The sequence below is a fragment of the Trichomycterus rosablanca genome, chromosome 26, assembly GCF_030014385.1.
Source record: "Trichomycterus rosablanca isolate fTriRos1 chromosome 26, fTriRos1.hap1, whole genome shotgun sequence".
Classification (NCBI taxonomy): domain Eukaryota; kingdom Metazoa; phylum Chordata; class Actinopteri; order Siluriformes; family Trichomycteridae; genus Trichomycterus; species Trichomycterus rosablanca.
Genome location: NC_086013.1, coordinates 202,501 through 217,500, shown reverse-complemented (window position 1 = coordinate 217,500; position 15,000 = coordinate 202,501). Strand labels below are relative to the sequence as shown.

The following is a 15,000-nucleotide window of genomic DNA, read 5'->3' as shown; positions in this document are numbered from 1 at the left end:
ATTAAACTTACTATTATTATTATAACTATTATTAATATAACTAACCCGGACTATAATTATTATTATAACTATTATTAACGCTTAGAATGTTTGGTATACATAATAAATGTAATAGTTTAAATGTTTTTATTCTTATTTAGTTTTTCAGAAGCTCGTGTTTATTTACTGGAGTTATTTTTACTTTCATACTTTATATTTTTGATAACACACACAGTGTATTTACATTAGCGGAACGTATACAGTGTATGTATGTATGTATGTATATATATAAATGTATATAATGTGTGTGTGTATATATATATAAATGATGATGGTGTGGAGTTGGATCGGAGCTGTAAACACCCCAGAAGAAACCACTCCACTGTGTGTGTGAGATTAGCATGTTAGCATGTGTTGTTTACCTGCCGCCGATCTGCTGTGTGGAACAGAAACTCTCCTCACTGCTGCTGCTGCTGCTGCTCTCCTCCATTATCTTCATCATCTTCATCCTCTCACCACAGCGAGCTCTTCATCTTCATCTTCATCATAATCATCCACCTTACACACACACACACACACACACACACACACTCACACACTCACCCCAGCAACACCGGAAGCGGCCATCTTTCCACTTCCTGTTACACACTTCCAAAGTACATATCTGTACACTGCTGATCATTCCTGTCAGAATACACAGCAGTTCTGTATATAGTATATATTATATAATATAGAGTACAGTGCAGTATATAACTATAGTCCATATATACAGTACAGTTTAAACTTAGGGTGAACATATTCTAAACACTTGGGGCAGGATGGCAGGATGGGGGCAGACAGAGACCCGGGCCGGGTGGAGGGTTTGGTTCAGGAGGGTGATGTTGGCTTATTAAAGTCATTTCATGTCACTGGTGTCACAGTAGAAGTGTAAATATTTAACAAACACATCAATAATCATCCAACTGTGTTATTAAACTTTAATAAATAAACATCTATTTATTTATATATATATATATATTTTCTTTATGCATTTTCTCCCTTTAACGTGTCCAATTGGCCCATTGTGTTACGCTTTCTCTCCACCAATGCCAATCCCCGCTCTGATTGAGGAGAATGAAGCTAACCCACGCCCCCTCCGACACGTGTGCAGCAGCCGTATGCATCTTATCACCTACACTTTGACGAGTGCAGCTCAGCGTTGTGTACGGAGAGACACACCCTGACAGCACTCTTTTATCATCTCTGTGCAGGCGTCATCAATCAGCCAGCAGAGGTCGTAATTGCACATGAGAGAGACCCCATCCGGCTCAGTCCCGCCCATATCTGAACAACAGGCCAATCGTTGTTCATGTGTCTGCTCAGCCTCAGCCGGCAGGCAGAGCCGAGATTAGATACGATGTATTCGAGATCCAGCTCTGGTTCCAGCCTGTGTTTTTACCACTCCGCCACCTGAGCGGCCATAAACATCTACTTTTAAACAAGACACCTAACAAATACATTTATGCTCAGATCATCTTATTACTTTCAGTTTAGCATTTAACTCTAAACAATAATAACAAATAAAATAGATCATCAGTGGAGCTGTTTCACCAGAATGTGGCGCTATCACAGCATTAATAATAAAACACAGAGAGAGGGAACAGCACACACAGATTACACAAACCCAACCCAGGAACCTTCTGTGATTTACAAATCCCGGCCAGACATAAAGAGGATGTATGGTCACCCTATAAATACTATAGTCCATATATACAGTATAGTATATAGTATATATTATAGTCCACACATGAGTACTGTATATAGTATATAGTATATAGTATAGTCCACACAGGAGTACTGTATATAGTATATAGTCTATAGTATATAGTATAGTCCACACATGAGTACTGTATATAGTATATAGTATATATTATAGTCCACACATGAGTACTGTATATAGTATATAGTATATAGTATATATTATAGTCCACACATGAGTACTGTATATAGTATATAGTATATATTATAGTCCACACAGGAGTACTGTATATAGTATATAGTCTATAGTATATAGTATAGTCCACACATGAGTACTGTATATAGTATATAGTATATATTATAGTCCACACATGAGTACTGTATATAGTATATAGTATATAGTATATATTATAGTCCACACATGAGTACTGTATATAGTATATAGTCTATAGTTTATAGTATAGTCCACACATGAGTACTGTATATAGTATATAGTATATATTATAGTCCACACATGAGTACTGTATATAGTATATAGTCTATAGTATATAGTATAGTCCACACATGAGTACTGTATATAGTATATAGTATATATTATAGTCCACACATGAGTACTGTATATAGTATATAGTATATAGTATATATTATAGTCCACACATGAGTACTGTATATAGTATATAGTCTATAGTTTATAGTATAGTCCACACATGAGTACTGTATATAGTATATAGTATATATTATAGTCCACACATGAGTACTGTATATAGTATATAGTATATAGTATATATTATAGTCCACACATGAGTACTGTATATAGTATATAGTATATATTATAGTCCACACATGAGTACTGTATATAGTATATAGTATATAGTATATATTATAGTCCACACATGAGTACTGTATATAGCAGGGGTCACCAACCCGGTTGTTCTAAACAGCACTAGTGACGGTAGAGCTCCATCTAAAAATTATATTTGCATTGCTGATCTTTTCAGTAACACTTGCATTGATGTAGATTTGAAAATGACAATAGTGAATATAACATTTTAAGAACAAAAATGTTGTATGTTTATATGAAAAATGTTGTAAGGTTATATGAAAAATGTTGTAAGGTTATATGATCTTGTCTGGGTGCGGAGTTTTATATCGTGCGCTTAACGCTGAGATAAGCAAGATACGCATGCGCAGTTACTACACTGAGCGAGATGCGGGTTTTACCATGAAAAAATAACAATGAAAACATGTCAGAAAAGCAAAAGAAAACTTAATATTTTTGTGTGTTTCATTCGCGGGGCGACTGGCGACAGCAGAGAGCTGCACAACGTGGAGAGAGGCTTCAGTACGTGTCACTAAAACGACCATTTGAATCGTAGCTTTTAAAAAAATCTTACTTAACTGATCATTTGTACAAACATGGGACAGAGTGTTCATGATTTGTTCTAAAACGTTACAGAGGTAGTGATAAGTACAAACGGGACATGATTTGAAGACGTGACTGTTATGATTTCCTAAAAAAATTGTACAGAAGTGATCATTTGTAAAAAAAAAAAAAAAAAAAAAAAAAAATTGTGATTTTGATAAAAATGCTACAAATGTGCTCATTCATACAAAACTGTCAGGAACAATATTTACAAAAATATCAGAGATGTAATGACTGACTTTCAAATATTAAAATTGATTGAAATTAACAGAAATAAATAATGTTACATGTTTAAACATATGTGTGTTTCCTGTCATGGTAAATCATTGTTAATAATTATTGTGATAAATGATTAACATGTGATCAGACAGTCTCTTCACAGATATTTATTATTATTATTATTATTATTATTATTATTATTATTATTATTATTATTATTAATCATAATATTATCATTAAAGGTGAACCATGCAACTTTATGGTATTCAGGAAGTTTGTATCCTACAAGTAGCCCTTCGGCTTACTCAGTACCCTTAAAGTAGCCCTCTGTTTCGAAAAGGTTGGTGACCCCTAATATATAATATATATTATATAGTATATTATAGTCCACACAGGAGTAGTGTATATAGTATATAGTATGCAGTATAGAAGAATGCCAGAACGCCTTTATTCATCATACAGTGGGGCCAAAAAGTATTTAGTCAGCCACTGATTGTGCAGGTTCTCCTACTTCGAAAGATGAGAGAGGTCTGTAATTTTCATCATAGCTACACTTCAACTATGAGAGACAAAATGAGGGAAAAAAATCCAGGAAATCACATTGTAGGATTTTTAAAGAATTTATTTGTAAATTATGGTGGAAAATAAGTATTTGGTCAATAACAAAAGTTCAACTCAATACTTTGTAACATAACCTTTGTTGGCAATGACAGAGGTGAAACGTTTCCTGTAAGTCTTCACCAGGTTTGCACACACTGTAGCTGCTATTTTGGCCCATTCCTCCATGCAGATCTCCTCTAGAGCAGTGATGTTTTGGGGCTGTCGCTGGGCAACACGGACTTTCAACTCCCTCCACAAATTTTCTATGGGGTAAATTTTCTTGAAATGCTTTTTACGGAGCCACTCATTCGTTGCCCGAGTGGTGTGTTTGGGATCATCGTCATGCTGGAAGACCCAGCCACGTTCCATCTTCAATGCTCTCACTGATGGAAGGAGGTTTTGGCTTAAAATCTCACGATACATGGCCCCGTTCATTCTTCCCTTAACACGGATCAGTCGTCCTGTCCCCTTTGCAGAAAAACAGCCCCAAAGCATGATGTTTCCACCCCCATGCTTCACAGTAGGTATGGTGTTCTTGGGATGCAACTCAGCATTCTTCACGACGAGTTGAGTTTTTACCAAAAAGTTCCATTTTGGTTTCATCTGACCACATGATATTCTCCCAATCCTCTTCTGGATCATCCATATGCTCTCTGGCAAACTTCAGACGGGCCTGGACATGTACTGGCTTAAGCAGGGGGACACGCCTGGCACTGCAGGATTTGAGTCCCTCTCTGTGTAGTGTGTTACTGATGGTAGCCTTTGTTACTTTGGTCCCAGCTCTCTGCAGGTCATTCATCAGGTCCCTCCGTGTAGTTCTGGGATTTTTGCTCATGATCATTTTGACCCCATGGGATGAGATCTTGCGTGGGGCCCCAGATCGAGGGAGATTATCAATGGTCTTGTATGTCTTCCATTTTCTTACAATTGCTCCCACAGTTGATTTATTCACACCAACCTGCTTGCCTATTGTAGATTCACTCTTCCCAGCCTGGTGCAGGTCTACAGTTTTCTTCCTGGTGTCCTTCGACAGCTCTTTGGTCTTGGCCATGGTTGAGTTTGGAGTCTGACTGTTTGAGGCTGTGGACAGGTGTCTTTTATACAGATAACGAGGTCAAACAGGTGCCATTAATACAGGTAACGAGTGGAGGACAGAAGAGCTTCGTAAAGAAGAAGTTACAGGTCTGTGAGAGCCAGAAATCTTGCTTGTTTGTTATTGACCAAATACTTATTTTCCACCATAATTTACAAATAAATTCTTTAAAAATCCTACAATGTGATTTCCTGGATTGTTTTTTCTCATTTTGTCTCTCATAGTTGAAGTGTAGCTATGATGAAAATTACAGACCTCTCTCATCTTTCTAAGTAGGAGAACTTGCACAATCAGTGGCTGACTAAATACTTTTTGGCCCCACTGTATATACACGTGTTCAGTACAATGTCATTCTTTCTTCACAGATCCGAACTTTTGGAAGCTGGGGTCAGAGCGCAGGGTTAGCCATTGTTCGGAGCCTCTGGAGCTGAGAGGGTTAAGGGCCTTGCTCAGGGGCCCAACAGTGGCTGCATGGCAGAGCTGGGATTTGAACTCTCAACCTTTCAATTGACAGTCTAAAGCTCTACCTGCTAGGTAGAGCTTAATCATTTACACTCTGGACCCACTGTGAACCTGATCAGAATAAAGAGATTACTAAAGAGGAATTAATTTATACTATAAACAATGAAACAGTGTTCACACACACACACACACACACACACACACACACACACAGTAGTGTGACTGAACCCACACACACTGACACTCACTGACCCTTCTGGTCACATGGTGCACATGATGTTGTGGGATTGGCTGAAGCACAAAAGGTCACAAGGCTGAGTGTGTGTGAGTATGTCCATTCAGAATACACACATACACACACACACACACACATTGTAACGAAACTGATTGTGTACCCGGACGCGCCCGGCACTCGTAACAGGTATCACATCCTCACGTCTCTGTACACACTCTGTTCTGCTCAGGTGTGGTGTAACGGTGTAGTGATGTGTGTGTGTATATGTGTGTGTGTGTATGTTTGTGTGTGTTTATGTGTGTGTTTCAGACAGGATGAACTGGGCGACATTCTACGCGGTGATTAGCGGTGGGAATCGTTACTCCACGGCCGTCGGGCGTGTCTGGCTGTCGGTGCTCTTCGTGTTCCGCGTGCTGGTGTTGGCGGTGGCGGCGGAGAGCGTGTGGAGCGACGAGCGCGAGCAGTTCACGTGTAACACGCAGCAGCCGGGCTGTAACAGCGTCTGCTACGACCACTTCTTCCCCATCTCACACACCCGCCTGTGGGCGCTGCAGCTCATCCTGGTGTCCAGCGCCGCCCTGCTGGTGCACATGCACGTCAGCCATCGCCGTCACATCCAGAAGAAGCTGTGGCGGCGTCACGGTGCCAGCCCTGGGGACCTAGATCGCGCGGGGATCCAGGAGATCAGCGGCTCCCTCTGGTGGACGTACGTCATCAGCCTGCTGGTGCGTGTGGCCTTCGAGTCGGCGTTTCTCTACCTCTTCTACGCCATCTACCCCGGCTACAGAATGTTCCGCCTGGTCAAGTGCGACGCGTATCCCTGTCCCAACACCGTTGACTGCTTCGTCTCACGACCCACCGAGAAAACCGTCGTCACCGTCTTCATGCTGATCGTCTCGGGCATCTGCGTCCTGCTCAACGTGGCCGAGGTCGTGCTGCTCGTCACACAGGCGGCGAGTAAACACCTGAACCACGGCGACACGCCGCACAGCGGAGCCTGGATCAGCCGCAAGCTCTTCGCTTACTAGAGACACTGAACGTCCAGATACTTACGGCTTCCTTCACTGTGCGACATCTCACACAGCACTCACACCGCCGGCACCGCTGCACCGCTTCAGTAAAAGTTCTAACGATTAGCGGAGCTGCCGTCGCCTCAGAGCTAACGACCAACACACCCTCAGCACTTTTTATTCACATGAGACAGGAAGTGATTTGGTGACGAGAACCAATAAGAGCGAAGGAAAGAGAGACAAAATTCTTTTTTAAATTCACATCCCCTAATTGCAATTCTGTCTGTTACCCTGTTACCCCCACAACACCCCCACAGCTGAGCACTTCTTTTCATCTCGCACAGGATCGGGTACAGAGTCGGGTACGGAGTGTGCTCTGGGAGCGTGTGCTGGCGCCTCAGACGGTCAGCAGGGGTCAGCAGGGGTCGCACTTACACCAGCCACGAGGAGCCAGGGCAGGTTTTAGCCATCGTGTCTGTGGGGGCGCCCGGCCGGACACCAGTATGACGTTAAATCATTTAAAATCTTATAAAATCACATGACAAAGATTTAAACTTGCACAAATGTAAAACTGCAGCAGGTCCAGATGATTCTAAATCTGTACATTAATAATCAATCAACATTTAATAAATAAACATTTACTGCTATTTTCTGTGTGTGTGAGTGTGTGTTGGTGGGTAAATACTTTTCTGTACTGTGAGGTACGATCAGCTCGTAGATGTGAATGAATGAACGCAGGTGGTGTCGAGTAGCTGCAGGTATTCAACTCTGCAGTAATAATAGCATAGCATGTCTCCAGAGAGGAATGTACACACTCACACACACACACACACACACACACACACTCACACACACGCACACACGCACACACACACACACACTCACACACAAGCGCACGCACACACGCACACACACTCACACACACACACACTCACACACACACACACACACGCACGCACACACACACACACGCACACACACACACACTCACACGCACACACACGCACACGCACACACACACGCACGCACACACACACACACGCACACACACACACACTCACACACTCACACACACGCACACTCACAAACACACACACACACACGCACACTCACACACACACACACACACATATACACACACACACACACACACATATACACACACACACACACATATACACACATATATACACACACTCACACACACGCACACTCACAAACACACACACACACACACGCACACTCACACACACACACACACACATATACACACACACACACACACATATACACACACACACACACACACATATACACACACACACACACATATACACACATATATACACACACACACTCACACACACGCACACACACACACACACACGCACACAAACACACACGCACACAAACACACACGCACACTCACACACACTGAACAGCTGATAGTTTGGGGTCATGGGGGGTTATAGTGAGGTGATCTGTGGGGCAGGTGTGGTTGGGATAAGGGGTTCTGGGGGGCAGCAGTGGGGGGGGGGGCAGTCTGTAATGGTCGGTGCTGAAGTTGTGTCGTCTGCAGAGACACTAAGACAGAATCCACCACTGACTGGTGTGAAGAAGCACACCGGGCAGGACGGGTGCTTTGACCAGCGTGGGGAATACGAGCAGCAGGGGAATTGTAATTGGGAATTGGAAATGACTAAACTGGGAGAAAAAGATGAAGAGAGTGTTTAATAATATTACAGAAACTGTTAGGGAGAATGGAACTGTAGCGTTTAAATCAACTATAAATAAAAGTTTATTAATAATAATTTATCTTAATAGGACGGCACAGCGGCTCGGTGGGTAGCAGGTTGTGGCCCGGGACCTTTATGTTTGGTTGGTATTAAGATGCCCAGTGTTTGACACCAACTACACCAGACTGAACTCTTCACACAGTTGATGGTGGGTTCATGAATTCATGCTACAGCAAAAACCAAGAATCATCAGAACGTTTAAGTGCTCAGTTTTGGTGACCCGGGAATAGAACCAATAATCAGTCGGTTCTGATCAACTGAATAGTGTGAGTGTGAGCGTGTGTGTGTGTGTGTGTGTGTGTGTGTGGGGGGGGGGGTATGGCACAGTCATTGGTTACCGTTACCGATCAGGGGGTGAATATATTTAGCCGAATTCTAAACGTCCACCTGCTCTGTGATTGGCTCAGTCAGCTGTCAATCAACCAACTGGTAAGATCCCAGTCCTCTCTGAGGGATTGTGTTCACTGCCCAAATTAACCTGAGCGTGTGCACACACACACACACACACATTGTGTTTTTTAGCAGGCTGGTTGTTGGTTGTAGTTTCAGTTGTGTTCATGAGTGTTTCTGTACAGTGTGTGTGTATATTTATAGATGTATATACATGTATTTAGAGCTATATACATGTATATCTAAATGTATATAAGTGTGTATGTGTGAGGGTTCTATAGTGGTTCTATGTGCTGAAGGTAAGTTTTTATTTACTAAGATACAGAACTGAGTTACAAACTCGATTTACTCACAATCATTCAGTTTTATTTTGGTTTATTTGATTTACTTTTTATTCTTTTGGTATTTATGTGAAATTTTGTGTTTGATGTATTTTGGTAAATTTGAGTTGTGATGTTAGTAAATGTGAGCTGTAGATGATCAGACAGTTAAATGTAATCAGATTGATTCATGTTTATTATTTTAGATCAGATTTAGATTTCATCATAACACGCGTCACCAAACTGATTCTGATCTACTGAACTGTATTTTTATACATTTATTACATTATTTACTTTATTTTGAATATTTTAGTGTAATTTCTTTTTTTTGTTGAGTTTAACTAATTGAAATATTATTACCATATATACGTATATATATATATAAAATCCTAATCCTATATATGGCACATTTAATAGTATTTCATGTTTTTACATTTAAATTTGTTAAATTGATCAAAAAAAGAAAATTCAACTAAAATATTAAAAATAAAAAAGATCAAAATAACGTCTTTTAGTTTTTAATTATTTCACTTGATTAAATTCAGCACATTAAGAGGAACGCTGCAGGAAACGTTTCAGGACAGTTTCCCCGCTGGACAGAATCAGTGGAAAATATTTCATGATTTTTTTTATTAATTGCACTTTTAGGTGAAACTGTTTTGTGTGTTACATTTCTTTATATTTTAATTCTTTATATTATCGCGAGGACAAACTCTTCATCATCATCATTGTAACGAGCCCTGCAGTTCATTTATTTCTGAACATTTTCAGCCTCATCAAACATCAGAAGAATAAATTCATTCATTTACACAAACCCGCTGAGCTAAAACATACAATAAATACAATAAATACACTAAATATAATAAATACAATAAATACAATAAATACACTAAATATAATAAATACAATAAATACAATAAATACAATAAATACACTAAATACAATAAATACAATAAATACACTAAATATAATAAATACAATAAGTACACAAACCTTTTTATTGTTTTTATATTTTTATTCTGGTAAAATCTGAACTGAGGTGAGAACTGTTGGATGAAACAGAATCCGTTTGTGTTCTTCAGCTCCACCATGTCGAATCATTTATTATACAGAACCCACGAGGTTCTCTGTTCTAATCATCACACTTCTGTTCCTCTCACGCTTCTCTCACCTCAGAACTCCAAACTCACTCCAATATTCAGCAGATTTTTTAATCAGTGACCCCAATTTAAACCCTGCAGCATTTTTATTCTACACAATATTATTCACATCAAAAAATCAAACAAATGATGAAACTAATGGATCTGGCGGCTGTAAGAGTGCCGCTCCAGTCTGAATCTGCACAAATGACTGAAAGAAGAAGGAATTTTTTGGAGAGGAACCAGAATGTCCTCATGATCACGTCTGAATGCTTTAATGTAACTGTAAACATGAACCAGGCTGAAATCAGATCCTTCTTTTTAACCCCTGACCCGGTACCTATTACTCACGAGTCAAAGCAGTTTAAACCTCCCGAAACTGTCGCGATCGTGTACGGACGAGAGGAAGAATACCGACCCTGGAACTTCACATCCATAGAAGCAGAACGTGGAAACATTTAACATTTAACAAGTCCTGAACCACCTAAATCAAACACACGTACAGGAAGCAGCTCCACACCTGAACATGATCCTAACCCGTCTCTCACTCTGTCTGTCTCTCTCCCCTCCTGTCTGTCTCTCTTCTTGCTTCACATCTCTTCCCTCTCTGCTCCTCGTTCTCTTGGTGTAGGCTCGGCTGGTGTAGGCTCGTGATGGGGGACTGGAGTTCTTTAGGAAAGTTGTTGGAGAGCGCTCAGGAACACTCCACCGTGGTGGGGAAGGTCTGGCTCTCCGTGCTCTTCATCTTCAGGATCATGGTGCTGGGCGCGGCCGCCGAGAAGGTCTGGGGCGACGAGCAGTCGGGCTTCACCTGCGACACCAAGCAGCCCGGTTGTCAGAACGTCTGCTACGACGTGACGTTTCCCATCTCTCACATTCGCTTCTGGGTGATGCAGATCATCTTCGTCTCCGTGCCCACGCTCATCTACCTGGGTCACATCCTGCACCTGCTGCGCATGGAGGAGAAGCAGAAGCACCTGGATCAGGACGGAACCCGGAAACCAGGTAAAGACGTGACCATCCGAGACGAGCAGGGGAAGATCCGCCTGCAGGGGGCGCTGCTGCGCACGTACGTTCTCAACATCATCTTTAAGACGCTCCTGGAGGTGGCCTTCCTGTTGGCGCAGTACTTCCTGTATGGCTTCGAGCTCAAACCCATGTACACGTGCAGCAGCTGGCCGTGTCCCAACACCGTCAACTGCTACATCTCACGTCCCACCGAGAAGACCATCTTCATCCTCTTCATGCTAGCTGTGGCGTGTGTGTCGCTGCTGCTGAACCTGGTGGAGATGTACCACCTCGGCTTCACCAAGTGTCGCCAGGGTCTCCGCTACCGCCGCTCCCTGTCTGAGTCCGCCTCTAAAACCGCCAGCGAGGAAGCCGTCATGCCCTTCGTACCCAGTTACCCGTATTTCCCCGCCCACGCCCCACCGCCGGAGCACCAGTACAAGCTGCCGGACCCCGACGGAACCTTTCCCGCCTACAACAGTCGCTCCGCCCACAAACAGAACAGCGACAACCTGGCCGTGGAGCGCATCGCCACGGAGACCAAACCCGAGTCCCCCGCCGAAAACAAGGCGGATCCCACAGAGACCAGGGTGAAGAAAACCTCGAACTCTGCCCCCGGCTCGCCGTACTACCAGAGGAGGCCCAGCTACGCCAGTCGCTATAGCAACAACAAGAGCCGACTCGACGATCTGAAGATCTAAGGGGGAGAACAGACCTGAATAAACAATCGACGATAAAGCTGCTAACGGCCTCGCGCTGAGCCGTCCTGTGTTCTACTAAATCACTGAGAGCTTTTAGTTGCCAGGTTTCCTTCCTTTTATATGAGTGCCATAGTTAGCGCTACTATTATGCTAGCATCGACTATACTGATACAGTCTGCTAGCACTGATCAACTGCTTCTGTTTTTGTTTAGCAGTAAACATCAGCGTTAGCCTTTTCTTTCATTATGCTATTATGTGAATATACCTAGCGAGTATTTTACGTAGCTTAACACAATTATTTACACACTGTTTAAGTGTAACGTTTATTACTATTAATTCTTTATTTCTTTATTGACTTTACCAAAATTTTAATAAGAACACATAATGATATTGAACATCGATGCTAGTTTTATGCTAACATGCCAGTATTTATTTAATTTATTTATTTATCTGAAGTATTTTAACATTAGCAGTGTTACAGTAGTAACTATATTGCTAATGTATTAGCATTTCTAAAGAAGTAGTGTTAGCATTTTCCTCAGTTTACCACAGATGATCAGATTACTGAACGTTTTTGACACTGGTGATGTTTCAGTGTTTTATTTATCACAATGCTAATGAACCAGCGTTTCACATCAACGTTTTAAATAATTCATGTATCATTAGTGTGACTACAGATTAAAAATGACTTTTATTTTACTAACATATAAAAAGCAGCTGCAGTGCTAGTTTAACATCAGTTTTGATTCTGTTGTTTTAGCAGAATAAGCTCACAACATTTAGCAGATGATGTTTTAGTGCTAATACACCAGCGTTAGCTTTTGTTCCTTTCGTTTAGCTTTACAGTTATTAACCCCCCCCCCCCCCCTCAACATCACCCCAACACAAACACGTTCACACAGGTTCATCACCTGGAGCTGCGGCCGTTAGCTAATATACGATAATGGAAGCTAAACTCACAGCTCACAGGCTAACGGTGAAGTTCTTCTGAAATCATTCTGATGTAATACAGAGGAACCTGAAATAACTCAAGTAAATCAAATGTGTGTGTGTCTATATAAATCCTAAAAGGTGAAGCAGGGTCAGAGTTCAAAGGTCGAATTCACGTAAGCTGCTCTATTTCAGGATGACCTGAAATCTTCACCTGCTGGACCAGGTTTAACTTCCTGCCGTTATTAGATTTATTATTTAATTTCTGAAATATTATTTTAGTCACTAATATACATTATTTATATGATGTAATGTATGATATACCTTATATATATATATATATATATATATATAAGTTTATGATTGTTTATTTAGTGTGGATATGTTAGTATTGTTTTAAATAAAAGGACTCACACAGTAAATTGAATAATCGTCTCTTTATTTCACTATATTTTCCTTTATTTTACAGTAACAAATAAATCGCATTTAATAAAGTGGCTCCAGTCAGAGGCACAAAAAGCTCAATACAACAAAACATCAAAATAATAAAGACAAACCACACGTGTGGTCCTGACCTTAAACTCCAGGACTAAATTACACAGAGCAGCCACAGTGAAGCTGTAAAAATTATTAAAATAATAAAAATAACATGATGAATATAAGGGGTATTATAAGTCCTAAATAATTACCTTGATGTGCAATCTTACTGATCTCTTAAGGCACAATAGCCCATCCTGATCACTTCTGACAGAAAAGGTTTTTAAGTGGATTGGAGTCCCGAACCTCATCAGGAATGTTTTCTAGCTCCTTAAATCCACATTAAATCTTCATTCTTCAACGTGAACTATTGCTACAAAAACGTCTCCACCAGGTTCATCTGTACATTTGGTTGTGTTTTTGATAGAATGTAATAAGTGTAAATGATTGTAAAATACGTATATAACGTAAATAATCGGTTCATATGAAGCACTGGTTCGTTACTGGTGTCAGTATTCTGGGTGTGAGCTGCATTTATTTTACTACAATTATTAATATCTTTTAAATAAAACATTCTGCAGACATGTACTCTTGTAAAACACAGGAAAGCAGATAAATATATCATTACTATTTATTAAACGTTTCTTTTCCCTCACTGACGCAGAAGCAGAAAATAAAAACACTGAGTAACACTCATGTAGGAATTCTTAACACACACAAACTCAGTAAAAACACACTGAATTAAAACAACAACATGAAATTCATTTAACTTTTCATTACACAACGTTCCACACATACAGGTACACATTCAGCACGATAAGATTCTCTTTTTTATTTGTGTGTGAGCTGGTGTGTATGTGTGTATCAGTGTGAACTGGTGTGTGTACTGTGTGAGTGTGTGTGTGTGTGTACTGTATAAGTGTGTGTGTACTGTATGAGTGTGTGTGAGTGTGTATCAGTGTGAACTGGTGTGTGTACTGTATGAGTGTGTGTGAGTGTGTATCAGTGTGTGTGTGTGAGCTGGTGTGTGTATTGTATGAGTGTGTGTGTGTGTGTGTATGAGTGTGTGTGAGTGTGTACTGTATGAGTGTGTGAGTGTGTACTGTATGAGTGTATGAGTGTGTGTGAGTGTGTATGAGTGTGTGTGAGTGTGTACTGTATGAGTGTGTGAGTGTGTATCAGTGTGTGTGTGTGTGAGCTGGTGTGTGTGTATTGTATGAGTGTGTGTGTGTATGAGTGTGTGTGAGTGTGTACTGTATGAGTGTGTGTGAGTGTGTACTGTATGAGAGTGTGTGTGTGTACTGTATGAGTGTGTGTGAGTGTGTATCAGTGTGTGTGTGAGCTGGTGTGTGTATTGTATGAGTGTGTGTGTGTGTATGAGTGTGTGTGAGTGTGTACTGTATGAGTGTGTGTGTGTGTATGAGTGTGTATCAGTGTGTGTGTGTGAGCTGGTGTGTGTGTGTATGAGTGTGTGTGTGTAT

General features: G+C 41.0%; 3 protein-coding genes across 3 annotated transcripts in view; 2 read left to right on the top strand and 1 right to left on the bottom strand.

Annotated features, from left to right (window-relative positions):
* Positions 1-597, bottom strand: part of mtmr2 (myotubularin related protein 2) — a 10,864-nt gene extending 10,267 nt beyond the window's left edge. Inside the window, exon 1 of the mRNA XM_062988447.1 lies at positions 402-597. Within this exon, the coding sequence (XP_062844517.1) occupies positions 402-487 (86 nt within the window). The 5' untranslated portion in view covers positions 488-597. The remainder of the gene's footprint in view (positions 1-401) is intronic.
* A 5,305-nt stretch (positions 598-5,902) lies between these two features.
* gjb1a (gap junction protein beta 1a) lies at positions 5,903-7,405 on the top strand. Its single transcript, XM_062988520.1, has 2 exons — positions 5,903-5,934; positions 6,058-7,405. Exon 2 carries the CDS (start codon positions 6,063-6,065, stop codon positions 6,774-6,776), a length of 714 nt encoding a protein of 237 aa, XP_062844590.1. The 5' UTR covers positions 5,903-5,934; positions 6,058-6,062; the 3' UTR covers positions 6,777-7,405.
* Positions 7,406-11,056: 3,651 nt separating this feature from the next.
* gja2 (gap junction protein, alpha 2) lies at positions 11,057-12,112 on the top strand. Its single transcript, XM_062988264.1, has one exon. The coding sequence runs from the start codon at positions 11,057-11,059 to the stop codon at positions 12,110-12,112; it is 1,056 nt and encodes a 351-aa protein (XP_062844334.1).
* Positions 12,113-15,000: the final 2,888 nt, after the last annotated feature.